Raw genomic sequence first — 26948 nt, 5'->3', positions numbered from 1 at the left:
ATTTGGTGGGGAGTAATGCGGATCAAACGTCGACTGATCTTCGGACTCGCTCCTTGATCCCATGGTCTCTCTCGCTGTCAAGTTTTTTGTGTTTTTTTTTTCACGCCGTGGAATGAAATAACCTTTTTAGAGTTTCCTAAATTTTGTCTATTTTTTAAAAATTTTGTTAATATATTTTTAAAAATCTGTTAGATTTGTTTATTTTCAAATTTCCAAATTTTATTATACAAGTACAAAAACACAAATCTCTGGTTTAAAATCACGTTCTAAACAACTCAATGTGATTCGAAAAGCAAACCAACGTAAGCAAGCAAAGCAACGTAAACAGCAAGTGATCCGATAACCTACGCAAAGCCATCTAAACAAGTCAATGTTCTATCATCTATGAAAGCAACCTAAACAAGTCAGTGATTTGATAACCTACGCTAAGCCATCTAATCTTGACTGTGTTCTATGGACAACTTACTAACCTGAGGTCATTAAAGCACCTACATCGGACGAAGCTGGTAAATCCTGGAGCAGCTGCTCTATGGACTCTTGTTCTCCTTGTGATAAATCCAATACCTCAAGACAGAAAACAAAAAAAGAAGACGTGTAAACAGTATGATCCACGTACACAATGCAAAGAAGAAAATTATAAGCGGCTGGTTATCAATGTGATTCGACAAGCAGGGACAAAATAAAGTAAGACCATACATGTTCAGTTGGGTCTTGTATCTTCTTCTCTTGAACAAGGAGGCGGCTGGTTATCAATGAACAAGCTGGTGTGCTTATATCATTTTGAGCCTACACCAGCTTTCACAGTGATTACCATCCGCCTCCTTCTCCATCTACATAAACAAAAAACATATAAGAGACTTGATTTCAGATTAAAAAAGCATACATTGGCAATTTTAAAAGTACTAACAACTTACAAGAATTTCAAGTTTCAAATCTGTCTTGTTTACTCTTTTCTTGAACAAGTCAACCTCGGCTGGTAATTACCGGACACGCAGGTGTGCGCTCAACCCATACATCAAGTCAACAATTTAACATGTTATATCGTTTTGAGCCTACTCCTGCGTTCACAGTAATTACCAGCCGGCTCCTTGTTAACCTACAAAAACAAAAGACTAATCAGAGACTGAACACAAATACAAAGAACAGACTGAATCGAGTTAAGACAAGCAGTGACTGAATCGAGTTAAGATAAGCAGTGACTGAATCAACTTCAAGTTAAACAAGCATAGACTGTATCGAGTTAAGACAAGCAAAGACAACAACACACATTCACATTATTATAGAAGATTTATTACATGGATTTGATCTTGTCTAGATTTTGTAGCGAGTTCAACAAACACATTCACAATTTATAAAAAAAATTAACTAACCTAACCGAGACAGAGACATAACACAACTAAAAAAAAACTAAAGATGAGAAATGGAGAAGAAGATGTACATGCATGGACCGCAGGAGAGCCCAGGAGCACCGTCGATGAAGAAACCATGGCGAAGGGTAGACAGGAAGCATCATCGTTGAAGAAAACATGGCCGGAGCTCCATTTCTTGTGGCGGCGACTCCTCTTTCACTCTCTCTCTCTCTCTCTTTTGTTTTTCAGGTGGTGGATGAAATGAAGAGAGAAGAAGCTGCGGGACATTAGGGTTAACCGCGGTCTTCTTCGGCCCATCCCACACAAAGCCCATCCCGCACAGGTCTATTCCCGCGAGGCCTGCGACATTGCGGGATAACAGATCTTAGGCCCAAGCCCGCCCTGCCACAGGTTTAAACATGCCTATCCCACGGTCCAAGCCTTCCTTTGACATTCCTAATAACAAATGCTTTAGTTTTCTGAATCCAAAATTAAATAAAACCAAACACCAAATCAAAGATGCTAATCCCAAAAGTAAATAAAAAGAAAATACCAAATCACACTTCTTTGTTTGTTTTGGTTCCTAAATATTTTTGTCTCCTTTATATTTTGTTTGTTTTGGTTCCTAAATATTTTTGTCTCCACTACTTTATGTCTTTATCTGTGTACTGAATGTAAAAATCTAGACCGCCTCTTGGCGAACTCCCAGTTCATCTCTGCTTTCCCTAACAGCACAGCCTACTTTCTACCACCTTTAACCTCAGACCACTCGCCCTGCCTTATTGACCTATCTTGCCCCCTCCCTGTGGCTGGAACCAAGCATTTCCGTTTCTTCAACTACCTCACCAAGCACCCACTATTCACCCAGTTGGTTACTGAGACTTTGGAATCACGCCGGAAGCATGGCCATTAACCTTGCAAACCTGTGTTGGAAGTTAAAGAGTGTCAAAGGAATGTTAAAACCACTAAACATACATAATTTTTAAAACATTCAAGTGAGGGTTTTTGAGGCTAACTGTTTGTTGCAAGCTGTGCAGGTACAAGCTCTGGATAATCCTTCTGAAACTAACCTACAGCAGGAACGTGATCTACTTCAAAGGTGGATGTTCCTACGACAGATAAAGGAGAGTTATTTTCGGAAAAGTCAAGGGTCAACTGGCTCAAAGAAGGTGACTTGAATACTGCCTATATCTTCAGAGTGTTCCAAACTAGGCTCAGCTACAACTACATTCGCTCCTTCCAACTCCTCTTGGGAGTTTTTATCGATGATCCTCTAGTCATGAGCCTACATGCTGTCCAACACTTTCAGAGCATCCTAGGTCCATTGAACTTGGCTCCTCCTCCAATCATTTCCACTTCGGAATGGTTCAGCTCCCTCACTGGTTATATCTGTACTATGGACCTTGCTGCTGCTATGACTTTAATCCCTTATGCGGAGGAAATCACTCGAACAATGTTCAAATTGAATCCCAACAAAGCCCCTAGTCTTGATGGCCTTACTGCATGATTCTTCAAAGCAACCTGGAGCCTCTTAGGAGAGGAAGTCATTATATCGATCCAACATTTCTTCTACTGCTCCTTCTTGCCAGCCACAACTAATGCCATAATCCTAGCTCTAGTCCCAATGCACACTGGTGCTTAGCTCATCATGGAATAACGGCCTATATCATGTTTAAACACTGTTTATAAAGTGGTGTCAAGACTTTTAGTGAAGAGATTGAAGCCTATGCTACGTGCGTTTATAGTCCCCAAACAGACGACATTTGTTAAAGACAGACTACTCGTAGAGAACACAGTCTTAGCGGGAGAACTAGTCAATGAATATCACAAGAGACTCGGTCCTAAAAAGATTACTATCAAAGTGGATATAGCTAAAGCCTTTGACACGCTATCTTGGGACTTTTTGCTAGAAGGTTTGAATGTACCTGCAGCGCTGGTGGGTTGGCTTAAGAAGTGTGTTTGTACAACGAACTTGACTGTAGGGTACAATGGAAGGGTGCAATGATACTTCAAAGGAACCAGAGGGTTGAGACAAGGGATCCACTATCCCCTTACCTCTTTGTCATAGCTATGAATGTCCTCTCGGTCATACTCAACAAGGCAGCATCGGATCTTAAAGTGAAATATCACCATAAATTCTCCTCCTCTAAGCTCACTCACTTATGTTGTGCTGATGATCTTCTGATTTTCATTGATGGCTCACTGTCTTCAGTGCAGAATGTGTTACAGGTCTTGAAAGAGTTTGAGCTTCGCTCGGGGCTCGCGGTCAGTGTCCAAAAATCCTCTTTCTTTGCCTCTGGTCTCACTTAGCAGGAACTAGATACCATCAAAGCGTCTACTGGGATGCACCAAGGCTCTCTGCATGTGCGTTACCTAGGTATTCCTATGTGCACGAAGAAGCTATCTCTCCACAATTGTGAAGTCATCCTGCATCAAATCAAAGGGAAGTTTAGTTCATGGAGTGTGCAGAGCCTTTCCTTTGCAGGAAGACTACTTCTAATCAAGACAGTTATTGCAGGAATAAACAATTTCTGGTGCTCTACATTTCTACTTCTTAAGGAGTGCATTAAGCAAATGAACTCCCTTTGTGGGATGTTTCAATGGAATGGGAATATTGAAGATAGCCACACTACACGGGTCTCTTGGGAAGTGTTCACTAAGACTAAGGAGCAGGGATGACTAGTGATTAAAGACTTGATAACATGGAACAGAGCTTGCTGTTTAAAGCTTATCTGGTTGCTCTTTTTCCAGTCTGGTTCAGTATGGGTGGCTTGGTTTAGGAGTGAGGTCTTGGGTGGTAACATGAGTAACTTCTGGACTGCTACGGTGAATCCAAAAAATTCCTTGCTTGCTAATAAGCTGATCAAAATGAGAGGAGAAGTCTTTACCTGGATAACGATGCGTGTGGGAAACAGGCGTATATGTCGGTTCTGGACGGACAACTGGTCACCTTATGGATCGATGGAGACCTTCTTACTTAGTACTTCTGAGACTAGACTAGGAATCCCTCGGATTGCTTCCCTTGTTGACTTGAATGACGATGGGAATTGGCTACTTCCACCTGCTAGATCAGATGAATGGCTACAACTTCAGATTTACTTAACAACTGTCTCCCTCAATCAAGATCAAGATTACTATGAATGGATACTAGAAGATAAGCCAACCAAGAAGTACAGTACTAGCGATGTCTACAACAAGCTTAGGGGAGATGATCAGTCCGTACCTTGGGCGAAGGTAATCTGGAACAAAGGAGGAATCCCTCGTCACAGTTTCCTAGCCTGGCTCTTTACCCTCAACAGGTGTCCTACTTGCGATCGATTACTTAGCTGGGGACTTCAGAGTGACTCCACTTGCCTCCTCTGTGATGCGGCTGATGAATCGAGGGATCACCTACTCTTCGAATGCTCTTTCTCGTGGAACATGTGGTCTGCAGTGTCATCAAAGTGAAACTTACAACCACAGCGGCAGTGGGTAGATAGTCTAATGCAGATGCCGAGTTTAACTGGGAATAGAATCATCAGACAACTCACCTTACTAGGTTGGCAAGCTGCAATTTACTGGATTTGGACTGAGAGAAACAATAGACTGCATTGCAACCTGTTCTGCTCCACTGATGCGATTCTCCGGTTACTCAGACAGGCAGATAAGGGAAAAGATCCTCAGCCTCAGGATCACTTCACGGGTAACCTCCTCTAGGCTTATGCAAAACTGGCTATGATCGCCTTCGACTACCGTTTCGTTTTCCTCCATCGTTCTCTCTGTCGGAAGCTCTTAGTTTGGGATTTTTAGTTCACTTGATCTTTGGTATTGGGTATGGGTTATACTTTAAAATGGCCTTGGGCCGGTAGACTATAGCTCTATGGGTTTGTAATATTTTTACATTTTCTTTTGTATTTTAATATGAAAACCTTCAGTCAAAAAAAATGTAAAAAAAAACTTAGCCCTTTTTGTGGATTTCTTTTAGTGGAGATGACTTTTTCTTGTAATAGGCTTTAGAATGATAAACTGATTTGCGTTGGAGAACTTATTAGTGATACGAAATCATCTCATTTATTTTTATTCTTAGGTTTTTGTTTTTAATTTGGCATATTGATATTGCAACCAGTGGCAGAACTAGGTGGGGAGTGGGTGGGGCAGCTGCCCCCCTGACTTTTTTTTGGGTGTAATTTTGCTTAAAATTTTATTAATGCCCTGGATGAAAAATTGAATTTATAAATATATTACTAGTGTTTTGTTTTTTTGCCCCTGCTAGAAATCCATCCTAGATCCGCCACTGATTGCAACTATTGAAATATACAGTTCTATTCAACAATTAAGATTGTGAAGATAAATAAATTTGGATTTGGGGATTAACTTTATAAAAATTGGCTTAATATGTTTTCTTTAAAGATGTATTAGAAATGATTACATAATTTTAGATAAAATTTAAAAGATGCTTTTATAAATTACTTTATGAAGTTTTTTTATAGGCACATATTTTTAGTTATATTCTGATACTAGTTAAAGAAAATATGGATTCTCTACTCCGCCAACAATTTCCTCAAATCTAGTAACCTACCAGATCCGTGCGAGCACAAATTGTATACATGAGCGAAAAATATGCCTTCATTCCTAAAAATGTCTTAGAAATACCATTTTTGCAACAAAATAACAAAAAAAAAAATTTTAAACACATTTATTTTCCATTTTCTTCTATAAACTCATTGACCAAGCTTTGAAAATCAATATTTCCAAAAATATATATTAAATTAAAAAATGAGAAAAAGACTAGGATAGCACACCAAACCAAGTTTATGTTCCCAAAGTAGCACTCAAGGTTCAAAGTCACAAAAATAGGTTTCATTAAAGAGGTAAATATACACTTATACCCCTTGGGTTAATTAATCCAAACCTTAGGGTTTAGAGTTAAGGGGTGGGGTTTTGGAATTAGGGTTTAAAATTTTATAAAAAAAAAATATTAAAATAAAAAATAAAAATTTTAAAAACAGTTTTAAAAAGTATTTTTAAATTATAAAAAGAAAATTTGAAAAAAAAAAAAATTCGAAAAAAAAAATTGTAAAAATTTCGAATCTGAAAACATATAATCTGAAACTATAAAAAAAAAAAATCTTTTTTTCATTTTTAAAATTTTTATTTTATTTATTTTTATTTATTTTTGTTTGTTTATTTAATTTTAAACCAAGGGTATTAGGGATATTTTACCCTTTAATGAATGTCATTTTTGTGACTTTCTCCTTCTAGTGCTATTTTTGAGACATAAACTTCAAAAGGTGCTATTATTGACAATTGCCCTTAAAAAATAGCCAAATCACTTAATTTTTCTTCTGACATACTCGAATGAGTACAATATTTTATCAGTTTCAGTTTTGAAAAACTCTTTTCGACATATATAATTGAAATTGTCATCTTTCTATCAACATATAAGATTATGATAATTATTCACGATTTGGCAAACCATAAAAAATTATTCAAGTAAATAAAAAGTAATTGGAAATAAGAAGCATAATAGCTTAATTATAATTATTTATCAGAAAAAGTGAGATAAAAACTTTGTCAATAAGAAATATTTAATTTTATTGTGATTGTAGTAAAAAAAAGATGGTAAGTCGACAATAGTTTTATGTTTTTTTTTGCTGCTAATTTGTTATTTAAAATTAATCAAAATATTTAAGTATCTTATTATTATTTTCATTAATAAACTAATAATGTGTTAATTAATAAACTTTTTTTTTAATTGTGACCCATATTTAACTATTTAACAATTTAAACTTATTCTCATATAGATATTTTTTAATAGTTAAGATTAGTAACGTTAAACTTAAACTGAGGGTCATAAGGTGTTGGCCCCTCCAATAGCTAAAGACCAAGATAACTCAGCCTCGGCCCATGAAGTTAAAACCCTCGTTCAACGGTCGAATGGTGAAAACAGAGGAACGCCAAAACAAGCTGGCTGTACGACTCAAGCATTGATCCTTCGGAACCTTTTTGATCCATTTTTATCTTTATGTCCAACTTAGTTAACTTTCCAGCTGTATGGATAAGGATTCCAGATAGTTCTACTTGGGTCCTTATATACTAGAGCTCAATTGTCTTATGTAATCAAGTTGAATACAATCTTTAAACAGTTTACCAGTTCATCTTCTTCATATTCATATGGTATCAGAGACACTCTGGCCTTAACATGTGTCAATGCGGATCCTTTGAATCCTTTCCTCTTTCCAAGCAATTTCCATGTCCTTGGGTCAGTGACCTTGAAGCTTAATGACAGCAAGTACTTTCTGAGGAAGACATAGCAAGCCAGAAACATCTAGGTTTTGTGAACGGTGCAGCCCCATTACCAGCTCTGACTCGCATCATGGCTCGTGGCAATGACAAGATCGAAGTAAAAAAAACCCTCTGTACGAGCACTGGTCCTGCACTGATCAGCTAGTCCATTCGTGGATCTTTGGGACTCTGTCCGAAGAGGTCCCTCACACCTTGCTTACTTCACGAGATGTGTGGTTGTGTCTCGCAGAGAACTTCAACAAGAGCCCACTCTCAAGATATAGCTTGCAACTTCTTACGAAGAAAGACAAGAATTTAATTAGCGGTGTACTGTCGTGAGTTCAAGACTGCATGTGACTCGTTGAGTGCCATTAGGAACCCAGTTGAAGAATTAATGGATTTTTTGGCTCTCTCAATGGCCTCAGCAGAGAATATGATCCGACTGCAACAGTGATTCAGAGCTCCTTGTCTAAGTTTCCAGATCCAAAATTTAACGATGTTATCTCATAGATTCAGAGCTTTGATGCAAAACTGTGGTCATATGAAGATGTATGAGAAACTACACCTCATCTTGCGTTCAATGTTAAGCAAAAAGGTTACAACCAAGAGTACAAGTCCAACGCACCGTCATACAATCCTCATCACCGTGGACGTGGAAGGTCGGGTTTCTCAAGAGTAAGAGGAGGATACACAACACGAGGTAGAGGCTTTACTCAGCATCAAACGGCACCTAACACTCAGGGGGAACGACCCACCTGTCAGATCTGTGGGCGTATTGGCCACACTGCCCTAAAGTGTTATAATCGGTTTGACAACAACTACCAGAGGTCTCAGGCCTACACCTCTGTTCGTGTCATTGATGAAACCAGCAAAGAGTGGTTCCCTGATTCAGGAGCGTCCGCACACATTATTTCCTCAGTCAACAATCTTCAAGAAGCACATTCGTATGAAGGAAATGATGCTGTGATGGTGGGAGATGGCCTTACTTACCGGTCACACATATTGGTTCCACAACACCTAACTCTTCTTCAGGTATACTATCCTTGAACGAAGTTCTAGTCTGTCAAGATATAAAGAAATCTCCGCTGTCTATCTCTACATTGTGTGAAGATTACCTTGTGGGGTCTTCTTTGATGCTGATTATGTTTATGTCATTGGTCTGCAAAAACAAAGGGTGGTGTCAAAAGGACCACAAAATAAAGGTCTCTATGTGTTGAAGGATCATGTGCTGGAGGTGTATTTTTCAAACATGAATGTTGCAGCTTCGGAAGAACTGTGGCATCATCGTTTTGCACATTCCAACAATAGTGTCCTTCAACAACTCATAATCAGTAAGGATATTGAAGTTAATAAGAGAAGATCATTCCCGGTTTGTCAGCCTTGCCGGAAGGGTAAGAGCAGTAGATTGTAGTTTTTTCTGCTTCTAGTTCTAGTGATTCATTGTGATTTATGGGTCCCTCTCCAGTTGGATGATTACACATGTTTTACTTGGTTGATCCTCTTCGTATGAAATCATAGTTCTTTCAAGTCTTTGTTGCCTTTCAGAAGTTAGTTAAAAACCAATTTACTAGAAATATCAATGAATTCAAGAGTGATGGTGACGGCGAGTTTACTAGCATTCAGTTTAAGCTTCACTTACAACAATGTGGGATCAAACACATAATATCTTGTCCTTATACTCCAGAGCAGAATGGAACTGCAATGAAGAAACATAGACATATTGTCGAGTTGGCATTATTTATGATGTTCCACTCTCGTATGCCACTGCAATATTAGTTGGAAACCTTCTTTACTGTGAACTATGTAGTCAATCTCCTTCCATCAAGATCTGCAGTCCATATGAGCTCTTATTCAAAGAAAACCCAAACTACTTCTTCTTAAGAGTATTTGGTGCCGCATGTTATCCATGTCTCCGACCAATCACTGCAGACAAAATTTGAGATAAGATCTTTGCAATGTGTGTTTCTCGGGTATAACTCCAACTACAAAGGCTATAGGTGTTTATATCCACCAACTGGTATAGTATACATCTCGAGACATGTGGTTTTTAATGAAGATTGCTTACTATTTAAAGACCAGCATAAGCATCTAGTCCTAAATTACAAGACGACTATTCTTCAGGCTTGGCAGAAAGTTAAACCAATACTTGAACAACAAGTTACGTCTCAGGTATCTCGGTCTCTACCTCCTCAACCGACACCACTCCAGTACCAGTTCAAGTAGAGGTTCACGTTAATCTTGAAGTGATCATGGCCATCAGTCTGATGAAGATCTTCATCACAAAGAACCATATGCAGCTGTTAACACACATTCTATGCAGACAGGAGGAAAAGTTGGCATTCACAAACCGAGTACAAGATATGTTCTGCTTGCATCAAAGCACAATGCTAAGCTCCTTGAAAACATTGCAGAAGCTGACACATTCGGGTTAGAATGAGTCTGTGTCAGAAACAATTGGTACTATACACATGGTGGATATTTGGACTCTGGTTCCAATAACAGAGGATATGAATATTCAAAGTGGACATTGGGTCTTCACTATTAAATTCAATCATGATGGAACGGTGCGCAATCTCAAATCCAGGTTGGTTGCTAGAGGTAATGAGAAGGAAGAAGGTTTGGATTATCTGAAAACATTCAGTCCAGTGGTTCGAACAACTACTATACGACTGGTACTTGATGTTCATATCTCCAAATATTGGTCTTTGAGACAACTTGGCGTCACTAGTGCTTTTTTCATGGAGGGTTGCTCAAGCATGTTTACATGTATCAACCTCAAAGTTTTGTTGATCCAGAGAAGCCTAATCATGTGTGTAAACTAACCAAAGCACTCTATGGTCTTAAACATGCTCCTAGAGCATGGTTTAACAAATTCAGCCACTTTCTAATGGAATTTGGCTTCACTTGTAGTAAGTCTGATCCTTCTTTGTTCACCTATCACGAAAATAATGAGACATTGCTTATGCTTCTCTATGTAGACGATATATTACTGACTGGAAGTAGTCCTCGCCTTCTCCAACAGTTATTACAGAAACTCCGTGATATGCTTCCCATGAAAGACCTTAGCACTCCTCACTACTCTCTCGGAATATAGATTCAGTCCTATAAAGATGGTCTCTTGCTCCATTAGAGAGCTTATGCTGAAGAGATCCTTCATCAAGCATCATTGTCTGACTGCCAACGCCTCTTCCTCAGCGATTAGAAAAAGTCGATGACACACCATTTGAAGAGCCAACATACTTCAGAAGCTTGGCAGGGAAACTGCAGTATTTAACAATCACACTTCCAGATATTCAGTATGCAGCGAACTTTTTGTGTCAGAGGATGTATCTTCCTATGGTATCAGATTTTTGTCTTCTTAAGAGGATTCTAAGATATGTAAAGGGGACACTAGAGTATGGTTTCACATTAAGAAATATGCTCCACTGTTTCCTTCTTCTTACTATGATAGTGACTGGGCTGGTTGTTAACAAACTAGATGATCAACAACGGTTATCTGTATTCTACTTGGATGCAACTTACTATCCTGGTATGCCAAAAAGCAGCCGACTGTTTCAAGGTAGTCTATTGAAGCGGAATATAGAGCCGTCTATTGAAGCGGAATATAGAGACCTTGGGCCTGCTGCTCAAGAAATCACTTGGATCTCCTCTCTTCTTCGTGATACTGGTATTACTCGAGACCAAGCTATCATACTGATGTGTGATAATCTATCGGCTGTGTACCTGAGTGCAAACCTGACTCTCCATAACAGGTCAAAGCACTTCGATACAGATTATCACTATATTCGTGAGCAGGCAGTCTTGGGTTTGATTGAGACTAGACACATACTTGCTTCACAGTAACTGGCAGACATTTTTACTAAGTCTTTACCTCGTCGAGACTTCCCTGAACTATGAAACAAATTTGGTGTAGACACCTTTGTCTACACAAGTTTGAGGGGAAATGAGAGTCATAAGGTATTGGGGCATCCGATAGCTAAAGCCCAAGATAACTCAACCTCAGTCCATGAAGTTAAAACCTCTTCGTTCAACGGTCGAAAGGTGAAACAACAAAAAAAGCTGGCTGTACAACTCAAGCGTTAATCCTTCAAAATCGTTTTGATAATCAATTCTTATCGCTATATCCAGCTTAGTTAACTTTCCAATTGTATATGCTAGATGTATGGATAAGGATTCCAAATTATTCTATGTGGATCCTTATATACTAAAGCTCCTTTGTCTTATGTAATCTAGTTGAATACAATCTCTAAACATTTTTCGAATTCATCTCCTTATATTCATAAAACCCATATAGATAATTTTTATTCGTTAAGATTAGAAATTAATTAGATACATGTAATTAAGTGTTTTTATAAAGTAATGCTCTAAGCGATTAAGCCAATGTTTCTTTTTGCATAAAGCACGACTCTGCTAACCGAGTAAATTAGACTGATAAATCCCTAATAAGCTGACTAAAACATTTTTGTTTACTTTCTAAACACTCTTGAGTTTCAAAGTGAAACAATGGCGCATATACATACATTAAGTTGCTGGCACTTGCTCCTATTAAAATTTTAAATTCTTTGTAACATGCCCAAATTTTAACTGCTTTCTTCTACTAAAAATTATATTTTAATCGTAGTTTTAATATTTATGTGTAATTTGCAACCTCAAAAATTTTGTGCTGCATCTACCACTGAAGTGAAATATCATTGGCTGTAAAAAGATTTGGTCCAGTCTAGATTATTGCCTAAAGCAAAAAAAATTTTGTTGTTCCATGTACTTTGAATCGAGAACTTTTAACTCAGTTAAAAAGCACAAAATCACTAGGATATGGACATGTTTTGGTATTTATGATGCCCATAAATATATAAACTAATTTGATGCCTAAAGCTGGTGCTTCTCAAGTTTCAAGGCCGCACTGACCGTAATTAAAAAAAATTATCATTTATTTAACTAAGGTACAAAAATTTTGTGTGAAAATACAGTTTTAGAATTCCATTTCGTAAACCAAAATAAAAAAATCATATAGAGGTGGGATAATACACTTTCAGATAGTTTATCCGCATTATACAGGTCGGCATAATGATCTAAGCCAAATAAATAAATTAAATATTTGGCGCGGACACAAAAGTAGTACTATTAAAGATGAGATGAATGATGATGATACAGATAAGCATGACTTTCACAGAAGGAGACATATTATGATACTCATTGCTTTCCGCTATCACGACCAATACCCAACCAATCCCTGTCGATCTTCCACGTGTCAATAGGTTTCAATCCAACGACTCAGATCGTGCGTGTACTTGAAGGAGTACAATACAACTACTCCAGTCTACCCTACCCTTTCCACTAACGACTGGAAGGCAACGAGAAAACAAATTATAAGTTACACCCAATAAATCCATTTTGTTTCAAATAAGCCCGTATCTTAATGATCCAATAGAAAATTCATGGATTTGTTTGATCAATTAATAACATATAGGGTATAATTCAAAACATTAAAGACATGGGGGTCTTTTGTTTCTTCTGAATTATTCTCCGCAGCGAGATCTCTACTATACTATGGTGTCGCGATCGTAATGGGTATACTTAGAAACCTTCTGACGGATCAAAAGAGAGGGGTCTTTGGTGTTGCCGGAGAAAAAAGAGGGTACCTTTACAGTGTTGTTGGAAAGATGGCGAGTGTGCGGGAGATAAAGATAGTGAGGAGCGAGAGCTTAGGGCATCGAAGTGAGGTGTCGAGCCCGGAAGCTAAGGTAGGGATGCGTGTGGAAGATCTCTGGGATGAGCAGAAGCCGCAGCTCAGCCCTAACGAGAAGCTCAACGCATGCTTCGAGAGCATCCCTGTCTCTGCTTTCCCTCTCTCCTCTCATTCACAAGGTATTTAGTTGGCGTTGGTCAACTCTTATGTGTTTCAATCAGCTTTGGTTTGAGTTTGCGCCATAATCAATTTGATAGAGACGTATGATCATATTTTTTTTTGAAGGATGCTCATGATGTTTTATGAAAAGATTAGATATTTGATTAGTATATGGAAAGTATGTTGGTGTTTCAAAAAAAAAAAAAAAAAAAAGGATGCCATCATAATATCATATCCTTACTCATGATCTCTTAATAAGTATGTGTTGATGAATTGTAGTTGGCTATGTGGTCTGGATTAAAATTCAAGTTAAAGAAAGTTCTTCAAGTCAGACAGAACTTACCAATTTAGAATATTGAAAACAGTTTCTCTCTTAAGCTTTTGGGGCCTTATCATTTTTATTGTATCTCTTTTGTTTGGAAGACTATATATTGCATTATTCGTATCACAGTTTATCAGAAGTTGCTTCAGTTCAGCTAACTCACACATGTGGTGATATCTCTTTGCGGTTTTCTTGTGTAGACATCGAGTTAAGATCAGACACAAGTTTGGCTGAAGCTGTTCAGACACTATCGAAACTCAAGGTCTTGAGCGCTCCTGTTGTAGATGTTGACGCGCCTGAAGACGCCAGCTGGATTGACCGCTACATCGGTATTGTGGAGTTTCCAGGCATTGTTGTCTGGCTTTTGCATCAGGTCAGTGTTTCTTCTAACCTTCTTCAAGAGGTGACCTGGTACCAACTAGATTGTGATACCGAGTGAACTAAAATTTCATGTATTTGCTTTACTTGTCTACTTTATTAAAAACAGTTGGACCCAACATCTCCTAGGAGCCCTGCTGTTGCAGGTTCAGATGGAGTTTCTCATGACTTCGCCGCTGATATCCTGGATAATGGAGATTCAGCTGTAACTTCTGGAAACTTCTTTGAGGTCCTTACTTCTTCAGAGCTATACAAGAACACCAAGGTGAAGTATCAACCCCCACAAGGCTAAGTTTATCACTTGTGAAACGCATATTGATATTCCTCTCTCTTGACAGGTTCGAGATATCTCTGGAACATTCAGATGGGCACCCTTCCTTGCTCTGCAGAAAGACAACTCCTTTTTAACCATGCTGTTACTTCTTTCCAAGTACAAAATGAAGAGCATCCCAGTGGTTGACCTAGGGGAAGCAAAGATAGAGAACATAATCACACAGTCAGGAGTTATCCATATGCTTGCAGAATGCGTAGGGCTTCACTGGTTTGAGGATTGGGGTCTCAAAACTCTCTCTGAAGTCGGTCTTCCCATTATGTCAAAGGACCATATCATAAAGGTCAGCATGAAATCTTAATTTTTAGATTTATGTTTTTCTAAACATACCATCACCCTTTTTCTGTTTCAGATATATGAAGATGAACCAGTTCTTCAGGCGTTCAAGCTGATGAGGAGAAAGAGAATCGGAGGCATACCCGTCGTTGAAAGAAAAAGTGAGAAGCCAGTAGGCAACATTAGCCTTAGAGATGTCCACTTTCTCCTCATTGCACCTGAGATCTACCATGACTACAGGTTAATAATACTTTGTAATATTATTACATGTTGGCGGCATTGGTCAATCATCAATGCTTTCTCTTGATGTTTTGTTTTAGGTCAATCACAACGAAGAACTTCTTAGTAGCGGTTAGAGAGCATCTGGAGAAGCATGGGGATACATCAGCACCTATCCTGAGTGGTGTCATCGCTTGCACTAAGAACCATACGCTCAAGGAACTGATTTTGATGCTAGACGCAGAGAAGATTCATAGAATGTATGTGGTGGATGATTCAGGTAACCTTGAAGGACTCATCACTCTCAGAGACATCATTGCAAGACTTGTACATGAGCCGCCTGGCTATTTTGGTGATTTCTTTGACGGTGTTATGCCTCTCCCTCAAAACTACCGAGTTTAAGCTTTCTTTGTGTAAATTTGTCTTTGGTTTCGTAATGCTGCTTCTCTCTATCTGTTTGTGCGAAAGTCCTTGAATTTGTGTTTAAACGTTCAAACAGGAATAATAAATGAAGAAAGAGCTAAGTCTTTGAGTGAATATGTCTTCAGGTTTGCTCCTACAGTTTGAATTAGAACCGGTTAGGTCCCTGGTCGTCAGAGTAAGTCTTCTTCGAACTTGATCAAGATCTGGTCCATCTCCGGTTGATGTTTCCTAACCTGAAAATTTTGGTTAACAGAGTGTTAGATCCACAAAACAATCATTCTAGTGTAAGGTCATCAACTGATTAATGTAAGGGACTTTACTTTGATGTTGGCCATGGCTAAGAGCTTGTGAGATGCTACATAGGCAACATCTGAGTCATTCAATCTCTTTTCCACAAAATAGATTACCTCAGCAACACCAGACTACAACAGCGAAAACCAAAATGAAGCTATTTGCATTACTGTTAACAGGTCTAAACAGATCACTCGGGTTCTGGTGTTTGATATGAAGACGCTAGCAATATAACATTGCTCCTCCAGAAACTTATTAGGATCCAAAATTGAAAAATCAATACGAGTTGTTGCAAGAACAAACCTGTATAATAATCTTTGCACATTCGTTGCAAGGGAACATTGTGACGTAAAGCTTCTGCAAAAGGTTTGAGGAAGACAAACAAACGTAAGTGAACTATCCAAACACACAAATATTTTGAAACACAAATTGTATATGGCAAATAGCTGTTTCACTCTCTTAGCCGGTGAAAGAGTCTTTGGGTTTCCACAGCAAATAGATAGCATTTTCAACTAGATAGAATATTTCCACAGCAAATAGATAGCATTTTCAACTAGATAGAATAGCTGTTATTTCAAACCTGCCGGTGAAAGAGTCTTTGGGGTTTCTACAGCAAATAGATAGCATTTTCAACTAGATAGCTGTTGCATAGAATATTATTTTGGTTTTTTGGCTCAAACAAGAAAACATTGTTCAAATAGATTAACCTGTCCAGCCGCAGATGCGTGGTTTGTGTTTAGAATGGCATTGACTTCAGCGTGACAAACATATCTGCAAAAAACAGAAACAGAACATCATAATAACTAAGCAATGAACCAGGATGAGGATTTATAACTTGAGATTAGTACTTACGGGTACTTTGTCTCCAATGGGTCCCCAGTTTTGGATTTCTGAAATTTGGCAGCAGAAAAATTTAGAAAAAGTGTAGACATTCATTTTCCACCATTTCATCGTCTTTTTATCGTTTAGTGACTACATAAACCAAGCTTTGATAGTAACTCAAATACAACAATTTTGTGACAGAAGGCATGCGTTTGTCATACCTTGGCCCATGGAAGTCTGTCATCCGAGCAACCTCTTGGAAAGCCATTATAGCCAATTCCTAAAGTAAGTATATGAGATGAAACTTCTTTATTCATCTTTTGACCGACTATTATGTCAAATCCCTACAGAAACTCATTTTCTCATAAATATTCAAGAAAGATATCAAAAGACAAAAGTAATCTTACCAAGAATTACCCCATTTTGGCTCACCAAACACGCACCGACCTGCCCAAGCGTAAGAATGGTCAATTTAGAATATTTGCAGCATCTAAAAATGAATACAACCCTTTTTTATGATCCATCAGAAAAATATATACAAAACTGTCACAAAAGGAAGGCATCTTATATAACATTATCTAATTTGTAAGCCTTTGAGTCCAATTCTCAGGTTCAAATTTCTAACCTTTTAGACCTTAACGTCCAAACAAAATACCTTAACACGGAGTCTCTAACCTAAAAAACGACGATAGCAAACTGTATCATCATAAATATTTGAATGATTTTATACTATATATATTGGTGGTAGTTACAACAAAAGATTTCAAGAATCATAAAACTCCCATATAACCACCACAGTCTTCTTAGAATCAAATACATTTCATGACTCTCAGTTAAAGATTGTATTCACCTAAGGCTGTAACTTTACTAAGAACTTACACTAAAGCAAACATAATCTCAATTGAAACCTACAAGAAAACATGTACCTGTCTGTTAGGATCCTTTGATCTTTCAGCTGAAAGGAATGCAATCGCCATGAAATAATCATCCCATGATAAGTACCTTCGCAGCAATCAAAGCAAAGTCGAGAGATAAAGTTGGAAGCTTTCCCTATTAAAAAATAAATAAAAAAGAATTCGAGCTCTCAGAAGACAATTTTTTTAAAGACAAACCCATTTCGCTTCAAAGGGCTGTAAGGATCTAGACCAGGGAATCTTCTGGAAACTGCGGAGATTTCGGTGGAAGCAGCTCTTCGGGGCTTAGGGTTTGATGAGAAGAAGCGAAACGCAAGAGCTGAAATCAAAGCACCGACAATTGCAGAAGTAGAGACGACTGCGAGATCTCGAGCGTTGTTCATGGAAGCTTCTAAGTCGATTGTATTCTATTGTACTCACCGAAATCTTCTCTGTTCCCTCTTATCAACTCAGAAAATGTAGCGGGAAACTATGAGAGAGAGAGAGAGTAACATCCACCCGTTTCCGGTACAGATCGTTGGTTTATAGTAGGCCTAGACAAAAATTCCGAAGACCCAAAGCAGAACCGAACCAAAATATCAAAAACCGGAATCAGACCAAAAACTTCAAATACCTTAATAGTTTCTACATTTTCTATATTCAAGTGTTCTTAAATCCCGATCGGACCATCGGTCGGACCAGGTTAAACCGCGAATCGAAAACTATTCCGGATCGAATTAATACCCATCTAAAGTTGAACCGGTTAAAATCCGTATTAAGCCGTTAAAAGTCTAGAAATCGACAACCCAATGAATCGACCAAATCTAAATTTGTATGTGAACCAAAATTTTGTTAATAAAACAATTAATAAAACAACACCGTAGTTAGTTTTTTTTTTGCAACTCACAAATCACAGGAGATCACAACCATAAATTTTTAGGTAAAGATATTGTTTATGTCTACTTCTTACTTTATTTAAATATTATTATATGATCACTTGCGTTGAAAACTTTAATAACTAAAACATTAACATTCATGAAATTCCAAATTCGTATAAAAGAACAAAACATTGTACTTATTCTTACTTCTCACTAGGTGGATGTTCGCGATTTCGCGGGTTTGAATGTTTTGTAACAATATATTTATTATAATTTTTCAAATTAAAATTTATTTTAGCATTACTTGTTTTTTGTTAAATATTTTTCTAAGAATGATTGTTTTTTAAAAAGGATAAATAAGACTATTTTAAATATTTTTTGATATTTTGTATTGATGATTGTACTAAAATTAATTATATATAATATTCATGATTCAGTTTTTAATAAAATTACTTAAGTTTTGAAGGTATAATACTGAAACTTTTGAAATATTTTATATAGTTTAGAAATTATTGATTCCTAAAAATTATTTTATGAAGCATTAGATATATTATATAAATCACATATTTAATTACCATAAATTATCGTGTCAATATATTTAGGTCGTTTGGATAATGATTATAATATTATTTCTCAAACTCTCTATATGATCGATACCTAACAAAAAAAAATACAATTAAGTGATTTCTCATTTAACATAAAAATTCAAAATAGTTTTTATAAATTAATTTATAAGCTTGTATAAATGACTTAAAACCTCTTATAATAATTTAAAACATATGATAATCTAAGATAATAATTTTATAAATGTATTTATAATTTTTATAAATGATTTATAAAGCTTTATGAATTTTATTAGACGTTAATAGTTATTATAATACTTTATATACAAATATAAGGATTTATAGAAGAATATAAAATCAATATATTTTATGTAGTTTAAAAATAGATATAAAAATGCTCAAACATTATTCTTTCTATAGTTTCAACAAATAGTTACCATAAATAACTATTTGTAATATTATATATATTTTTGGCAAGTGATATTAAATGTTTATAGAGTTATTTTTTCTATTAAATCTAATTAAAAAGGATAAATAAGAATTAAAAAATAATCGACCAATCAATTTATAACATTTTTTTAAGATTTTATAAATGATCAAAACATAAGTAAAAATCTCTTAAGTGACTTTTCAATTAATATATAGTAGGATAGTAGGATGAAATTTTAAAAATAGATTTTAAAAATTAATTTATAAACTCTTATAGATGATTTAAAATATACAATAAGCCAAGATAAATAATTTGATAAATGTTTTTATAAATGATTTATAAAAGCATATAATATGAACTTTAGAAGATGTTAATAGTTATTATGATAATTTATACAAAATATAATGCTTTTAAATAAGAATATAATCATCATATTGATTTATATAAACGGTTTGTCGTTTATTATTTAATTTATTTTATAAATATAAAAAATGATCAATTATTTCTCTTTCTATAATTTAAACTGTTTGTCGTTTATTATTTCTCTTTCTATTATGTAATTTTTTTGGCAAGTGATCAACCGTTATTAATCTTTCTATAATTTCAATAGTTAGTTACCATAAGTTATTATCTGCAATATTCTATAGATTATTTGGTAAGTGATATTAATTGCTTATAAACTTATCATTAATTTAGATATAATTAAAATAAATAAAAATTAAAAATCATCGACCAATCAAATTATAACAATTTCTTGAAACTTCACCAGTGATCAACACATAAGCGAAAGTCACTTAAGTGACTTCTCATTTAATAAATAAGAGGATTAAACTATCAAATAAGAACTTAGTTTACATGATTTTTTTTTAAAGGTGAAGAAGATTTTTATCCGAAATATCTGTGATTAACCAAAGATATTCGGATATCTTTATCCGAAATATCTGAGATTTTATCCGGATCATCCTAATTATTCGATATTTTTCCAAAATACCTGATATTTTACCTAAATTATTCGAACTATCCAAAATGATCGAACATGCACCGAAAACGAATGAAAACTGAATTTTTCCAGGAATTTTCCAGTTCCTATTGTTATTATTTGAACCGAACCGAATCCAAACCTAGTAGAACTGAACCCAAACCAAATTAGGTCAAGTAGTAAATAGATCCTCTAGTCCCTATCTAAACTGCCATATACCCGGATTATCTAAATTGAACCGAACCGATACCCAAAATGTTCATGCCTAGTTTATAATTCGTGACGTGTTCATATTAATGTACTATGATGCTATTTATCATGTTATATTTTATTCGTTGCTTGAGAAAAAAATTCTATTTTGCTTTGATTGATAGTGCGTACTAATCATTGTTTCATATCTATTAATATTTGTAATTTGTAATGAAAGAAAATTAAACATTAATATGAAGAACCTCTGAATAAGCATGAGGTATGTTTTGTAATTGTATCATTCATACGAATTTTGGCTTATGCGTGTAACTATCAAAACTAAGCATTTACAAAGTCAATTTTATCATTTCGTCAACCATATCCATACAAGTGTAGATTCACACAAATTTCTCTTATATACTATTATCAGATGATTATATAGTATAGTTTAGTATCACAAAATATTTTTTACAAGTTTCAGATTTTAATCTATATTATTAAAAGAGAAGTACCTATTAAAAATATCTCTTAGTTTTTAAATTTAGTTACACTTCCATGCCAATGAGAATTAAATTGAATTTCCTATTTTAATGCTTGTCTTTTTCAGTTAGATTAATGTGTTTTCCTTAAATAAATTTGAGTTAAATGGAATTAAATTAATTTTAAAATACACATATATTGACAAACTACTGAAACAAATAATAACAAACTATTGAAACAACCTAAACTATGAAAAACAATTTAAAAGTTACCTTTCACGCTTTTGGTCTTATAATACATATACATTACCATATATAAATAAAATTAATGCTTATTACTATAACTTACCAATAAAATATTTTGCATATGTACTAGATGTGATTCACTTATGTTTTAACCTTCCTTATTATAAACTTTTCGAAATATTATCATCAATTTGTTTTAATAAAAAAGGAATATTTCAGCAATATGAGCTTCATATTTTGAATATAAAATTAACTTTATTCCCATGATTTTAGTTAAAATAGGCGGGTGAATTTATATCCCGTCCAATTCGGGTTTTTAGAATAGTTGTAACTCATTTTTAGTTTGATCCAAACGCATAATATACTAATAATGCATTTCAATTATACAATTAAATATGAACGGAATGTCAATATAATTTGATCCAACGTAGTATATATATATATATATATCCAATATTTTTTTATAGTTACATAACTGCTCTAACACAAATTTAATAAATATATATAACACGATACAATAACAAAATTTATAATATACATAAATCGTTACATAAACACCAGTGTAGTCGCACGGGTCAAGCTCTAGTTTTATTTTTAAAATAGATATACAATATATTTTACATTTGAGTTTGGGTTTAGTGATAACGGTTTAGAGTTTAGTGCTTAAAAGTTGGAAGTGGGTTTAGTATTTAAGAGTTTTGTGTGGGGTCAGAGTCTTATACTATTTCGGTGATATGGAATACAACTTTATTGAATTTTTTTCTATTTTTCTATTAATTTTACTGTCATTCAGTCGCGTGATTATATTTTATATTTGAGTTTAGAGCTTAGTGATGAGAGTTTAGGGTTTAGTATTTAGGAACTGGAGTAGAAGTAGTGTTTAATATTTAAGGATTGTGGGTGTGGTTTTAACCTCATATACTACTTAGGCAATATGGAATATAATACTTAGTGCATATGTATGTGGTTACTAAACGTGTAACGTAGGTGTTTCTTTCTACTTTCATATGAAATAGTTCTGTCATTTATGACTATTTGTGATACGTTATGTTTACCGGGTAACTGAAAATAAAAAGGGTATAACCGGCGCACTTTGGATGTAAATGTTAGATTATTCAATATGTCAAAATCAATGTCATCTACAACTTAATTTTACTTTTAAACTGGGTTAGATAGCAAATAAGCCTTATATTAACGACAGAAGTGTGAAGTATTCCAGCATACGGTTTTCAGTGTGTAGTTTATACATCTTTTACCCCCTTTTTTTATTTTGATGGAAAACTATAGTGTATGGATTTTAAATTCAAAATTTATTGACAATCAAATAAATTGTTTTTTATAACTATGTTATTTTAATATTTAAACATGAAATTCCTAAAATGTTTTCAATGAAATAGCAAAAGAAATTTAAAAGAAAAACGACCTAAAACTAGTGGACCAAATATCATAAAAATGAAAAAAAAATACGAGACAAAGTGTACGTGAAGTTCATTAAAACGGGTTAACAAACTTTTTCTTGAAAAAAAAAGGTATTAAATTAAAATACACATGATGACTTTTCAGTCATACAGTTTATATGAGTTGCTAAGATATATACATGTTAACAATTGCCAATAATATAATTAAGTGGCTGAGATTGATTCCATTGAAGCCTAAGTTCGTTCCAACGTACGGTTTTCAGCTTCTTGATATATATGTTTTGCATTTTGAGTTCTTTAACTTTTACATTCAATCACTTTTATAGGTTTGCAGCCCTTCAAAACAAAGTTGTTTGATAAAGTAAAGATGATTACACCGACAATGAAGAAACTGGACTACATGTGACATGTTTAGAAGCATAATACTAAGGTTTGGATAATTGGATCGGACTTAGGCTTCAATTAAAATCATGACTCGAGTAAAAATAATCCAATTTCGGTCAATACATTATTGGACCACGATCAAAGACATGAGCCGTAAGAACCGAAGCCCATAGCGAGTATTCGAGCTCGAGACGGAGACCCCGAGGTCCCGGAGATCGCGAAGCGGTTACGAATATCACGGTGTCGACTCACTATAAAGAAAGAGGAACATACATGAAGGAGGACACGTTAAAAATCCTAGAGAGAGCTACACCCACACTTCGACCTTGTTTTCATCGACTTTTAGATCTTTTTTTTGAACCATCTGATTGTAACATTCGATCTCGTTTTGCTTATTGTATTCGATTTCATTGATCAATAAAAGTATATTTTTGCCTACTGGAAACTGATTATATCGTTGTATTCTAAAGATATCGTTGTCTACATCATTTATCTTCTTCTGATTAAACTCTCGATCACTATCAAATTCTTAGTGTAGATTTTAGGATCTACACATATGATAAATTTTTAATGATTAAACTCAAGTATAAATCTACAAGACAAATCACTCCAACTGATATTATCCTTACCATTAGCTCCATAATTGACGGACTACCTAAACTTTAAAATGTGTTGTGCGTTTTTTTTTCTTAACATCAAAACATTATTCTATTATTCAAACTAAATGTGGTATGAGAATCTAGACTGGAATAGAACAATCAATAAAAATTAAACTACGTTGAAAAGTACGAACTATCGTAGCCAAACCATCTAATGTCCGATTCTGCTCTCTTGGTATTTGAGAAATCTCGAAGTCTAGAAATCTTCTTTGAAGCAATGCTTAGTTCCCCATGCTTTCGGATCCAAAGTCATCGATATAATATCTTTGTAGTCTATCCCAAAATGTTGGCAATTCTAGTGTTGTAATATGGTGTTCATTGCCCAAATTAACGCATTTAGTTCTGGGTGCAACGAAGACATACGATTTTCTTTGTGGTGCATTTTAAATGGAAGGAATATACATATATTGGTTATCACGGGATATCAGAAAATGTATAATATTAAAGATACTTACACGAAAAGAGGAACATAAGTTTGGAAACCTTAAAGGATAATAATACTTGGTTGTGATAGTATCAGGATCAGAATTACATCAAGAAACAGATCAATAGAAAACATAGAAAGCATTAACTACATTTTTATCTTATACACAACTCAGAAGAAACCCCTTTTAACTTCACAACGAGAACTTGATTAAATGACTAAAATATTCGTACTTAGTAGTATAATAAGCTTGCTAGCTTTTCAAACCCATTAACCCACGTGCATCTCCAATTATTACACAGCCACATTCTCATTTTCCATATCTTTATAGAAAAAAGAAACAGATATATGTTTATACCACCCTATATATAATCCCAAAAGTTATTAGTTATAATAACATTTGAAATGAGAAAGATGATGAAAAGTGAAAAGGGTTTTTTTGAAAAGCCTTTCATGCTTCAGTAACGTGATCCGTTATACGATCCCCTCTCTGTCATTGATCTAACGAAAAATTTCTCTACAGCTTGATTGACTTTATTAGTCGTCTATACCCTCATTTCACAAAACTACCCCTCCGGCCCTCCGTCGACCATTATTCTCTCTTTACCCAAGTGCTCCAGTGTGTTTTTCAAAACCAATAAAGAAATTTCAATCTGAACTTATGAGTTATATATGTCATTAATATCTTAACTAAGCGTTGTGTATAAGACATGTTTGGTTTTCGTTTTTTTTTTTTTGATCAAAGTTTGGTTTTCGTTTAAATGCTATATTATTTAAACATAAACGAAAACGTAAATAAACAGTAGTTTGCATGAAATTCATGGTATAAACCTTCTGAAATTTAGGACTTTGGTGACTCCTTATCTTGAGTCTTAGTAAAAATTCTCAAAACTAGGCTTGGGTTCCCAGTTAGGTTTGTTTCAGCTGATTCGGGGTTTCAGAGTTTTTTGTTCTATGTTCATAAATTCTATTCAAGTTTTATTAATTTTTAAGTCGGGTTCAGTTCAATTCCTTCAGGGTTCGTTTAGATTGGATTATAACCAATGTATAAAATTGTCTAAAAGCTAATTTAAAAAACTAATGAAATTGACCAAATATATTCAAAATATATAAATTATTTACAAAATACTAGTTACACTTGTTAAACTAACTAAAAGTATTGGAAACAAGAATAAAAATCAAATTATTTTTTTCTTAAAAACTTTAAATACCTAAATTAGCCTAATATATGTAAAAACAATTAGTAGATTTAACTAATTCAGATGTTTTAAGATCTTAGTTTGGATTTCGGTTCAGTTTGGGTTGTATTCGAATCCAAAAATACAGTATAACCTCTTTAAATTAATAGTCTATAAATTAATATACACTTAAAATCTCTATAAAATAATATAATTTTATAGTCTCAAATTGAGTTTTTAGTTTAATTAGTATATCGATAAATTAATATTTCTATAAATTCATAAAAATATTATAGTTTTGGTATATTCCCAACATTATTAATTTATAGAGGTTTTACTGTACCTAGCTATTAGTCTTTGTTCGGATATTTTTATAACAGTCTAATTGGATCTTTTTTTCCAGTTTAGATTTGGTTCGGGTTTTGGGTTTGGTTTAAAACAGACTTACTCTACACTATTTAAACTATTTCCTACGTGAAAGGGATTTACAAATTTCAAACGAAACATATGGATAATATGGAGATGTGTAGGTATACATTTACAGTTGATGATCCATAAAAAAGCATCATAGATGAGAATAATGATGGTTATGTTTGAAAAACCAACCATCTTTGTCAACGTTATATATATAACTAATTATTGGTGTATATTATGATTTCTCCTCTTAAAAACATAGATTAAAACGTCATAATGGTAAATATTAATTCGTTTATAAGATAAACTAACTCGGTGTTTAAAGAAACTAAGTTCTAATTGTTATACAATCAAATCATTTCGTCTTATCGATGGGGATAATCAATGGAGCCAGAGCTAACAACAAATTCACATAATGATGGTACGGCGGTCGTTTGTTAGAGGATTATCCAGATATTCATTCTATAAAACAAAATTATCAAATAACTCAAAATATATACTAGGAATGTAGTGTCTAGTAATAAAAATCTCTATAATATCTAGCTAGGTTAATTTTTCCGACTTATAAAATTTATGAAGAAAAATACATATAAATTATTTTCCTTCAATATTTTTAATATTAGTATTTCTTTATTTGGTAAAAAAATATTTATCTAGATCCTTGATTATTTATATGTAGAAAAACACAGAGTTGATTCCACAACTATCAATTTCAGCTAGATTCCATTTCCAAGCCTATTATTTTGAACGCAAATATCAAAACAAAGGGTGCAATCGACATTTCGATGGATATATATGTTCACAGACACGAAGCAGCTTACATATAAAGTGATTGGTAATGCCACCCTCCACTTATTGAAAACAGCAGCCTTTTAGCTCCCAACAAAAAACAAAACCAAAAAATGGCTGAGCAACAACAACAAGAAGATCATCACAAAGAGCTTCAGCTTTTGCCTTCTCCACCGTCGACCGAATCTCGGGTCAGGAAACTCCGACCAACAGTTATAACAACCGATCACCACCATTCCCCATCCATGATCCACCAAGATCTCGACCTCAAACTCTCCATCAGCCTCAGCACAATTCCAACAGCGACGGTGGAGCATCTAAGCGATGGCGGAGGAGGAGTTGGTGGTGTGGAGGCCCTGAAGTGGCAGGCAGCGGAGCAGATAAGACTAGCGGCGATAGAGAAAGCTTACGCAGAGAGAGTCAGAGAGCTGACTCGCCGTGAGATGGAGATGGCTCAAGCTGAGTTTGCTCGTGCAAGGTAAGGAAGCTTAAACTATATTTAGTT

The 26948-nt window shown here is 34.8% G+C and overlaps 4 protein-coding genes across 4 annotated transcripts in view; 3 read left to right on the top strand and 1 right to left on the bottom strand.

Annotated features, from left to right (window-relative positions):
• Window positions 1–3075: 3075 nt before the first annotated feature.
• LOC103828230 lies at window positions 3076–4796 on the top strand. Its single transcript, XM_009103849.1, has 4 exons — window positions 3076–3285; window positions 3345–3614; window positions 3663–3986; window positions 4101–4796. Exons 1-4 carry the CDS (start codon window positions 3076–3078, stop codon window positions 4794–4796), a joined length of 1500 nt encoding a protein of 499 aa, XP_009102097.1.
• Window positions 4797–13104: 8308 nt separating this feature from the next.
• LOC103874716 (SNF1-related protein kinase regulatory subunit gamma-1-like) lies at window positions 13105–15523 on the top strand. The gene is made up of 6 exons (XM_009153155.3): window positions 13105–13478; window positions 13981–14153; window positions 14268–14423; window positions 14497–14772; window positions 14842–15005; window positions 15086–15523. Exons 1-6 carry the CDS (start codon window positions 13178–13180, stop codon window positions 15384–15386), a joined length of 1371 nt encoding a protein of 456 aa, XP_009151403.1. The 5' UTR covers window positions 13105–13177; the 3' UTR covers window positions 15387–15523.
• On the bottom strand, window positions 15409–19474 carry LOC103874707 (deoxycytidylate deaminase). The gene is made up of 9 exons (XM_009153142.2): window positions 17633–19474; window positions 17447–17522; window positions 16928–16967; window positions 16742–16800; window positions 16551–16588; window positions 16406–16469; window positions 16002–16055; window positions 15728–15829; window positions 15409–15640 (listed from the first exon to the last, which is right to left on the bottom strand). Exons 1-9 carry the CDS (start codon window positions 17815–17817, stop codon window positions 15578–15580), a joined length of 681 nt encoding a protein of 226 aa, XP_009151390.1. The 5' UTR covers window positions 17818–19474; the 3' UTR covers window positions 15409–15577.
• Window positions 19475–19640: 166 nt separating this feature from the next.
• Window positions 19641–26948, top strand: part of LOC103874724 (zinc finger protein SHOOT GRAVITROPISM 5) — a 23323-nt gene continuing 16015 nt past the window's right edge. The window contains exon 1 of the mRNA XM_009153165.3: window positions 19641–26921. Within this exon, the coding sequence (XP_009151413.1) occupies window positions 26557–26921 (365 nt within the window). The 5' untranslated portion in view covers window positions 19641–26556. The remainder of the gene's footprint in view (window positions 26922–26948) is intronic.

Source organism: Brassica rapa, chromosome A01, assembly GCF_000309985.2.
Source record: "Brassica rapa cultivar Chiifu-401-42 chromosome A01, CAAS_Brap_v3.01, whole genome shotgun sequence".
In the NCBI taxonomy this organism is placed as follows: Eukaryota; Viridiplantae; Streptophyta; class Magnoliopsida; order Brassicales; family Brassicaceae; genus Brassica; species Brassica rapa.
The sequence above is the reverse complement of the archived record's forward strand: the minus strand, read 5'-3'. Positions and strand labels throughout refer to the sequence as shown.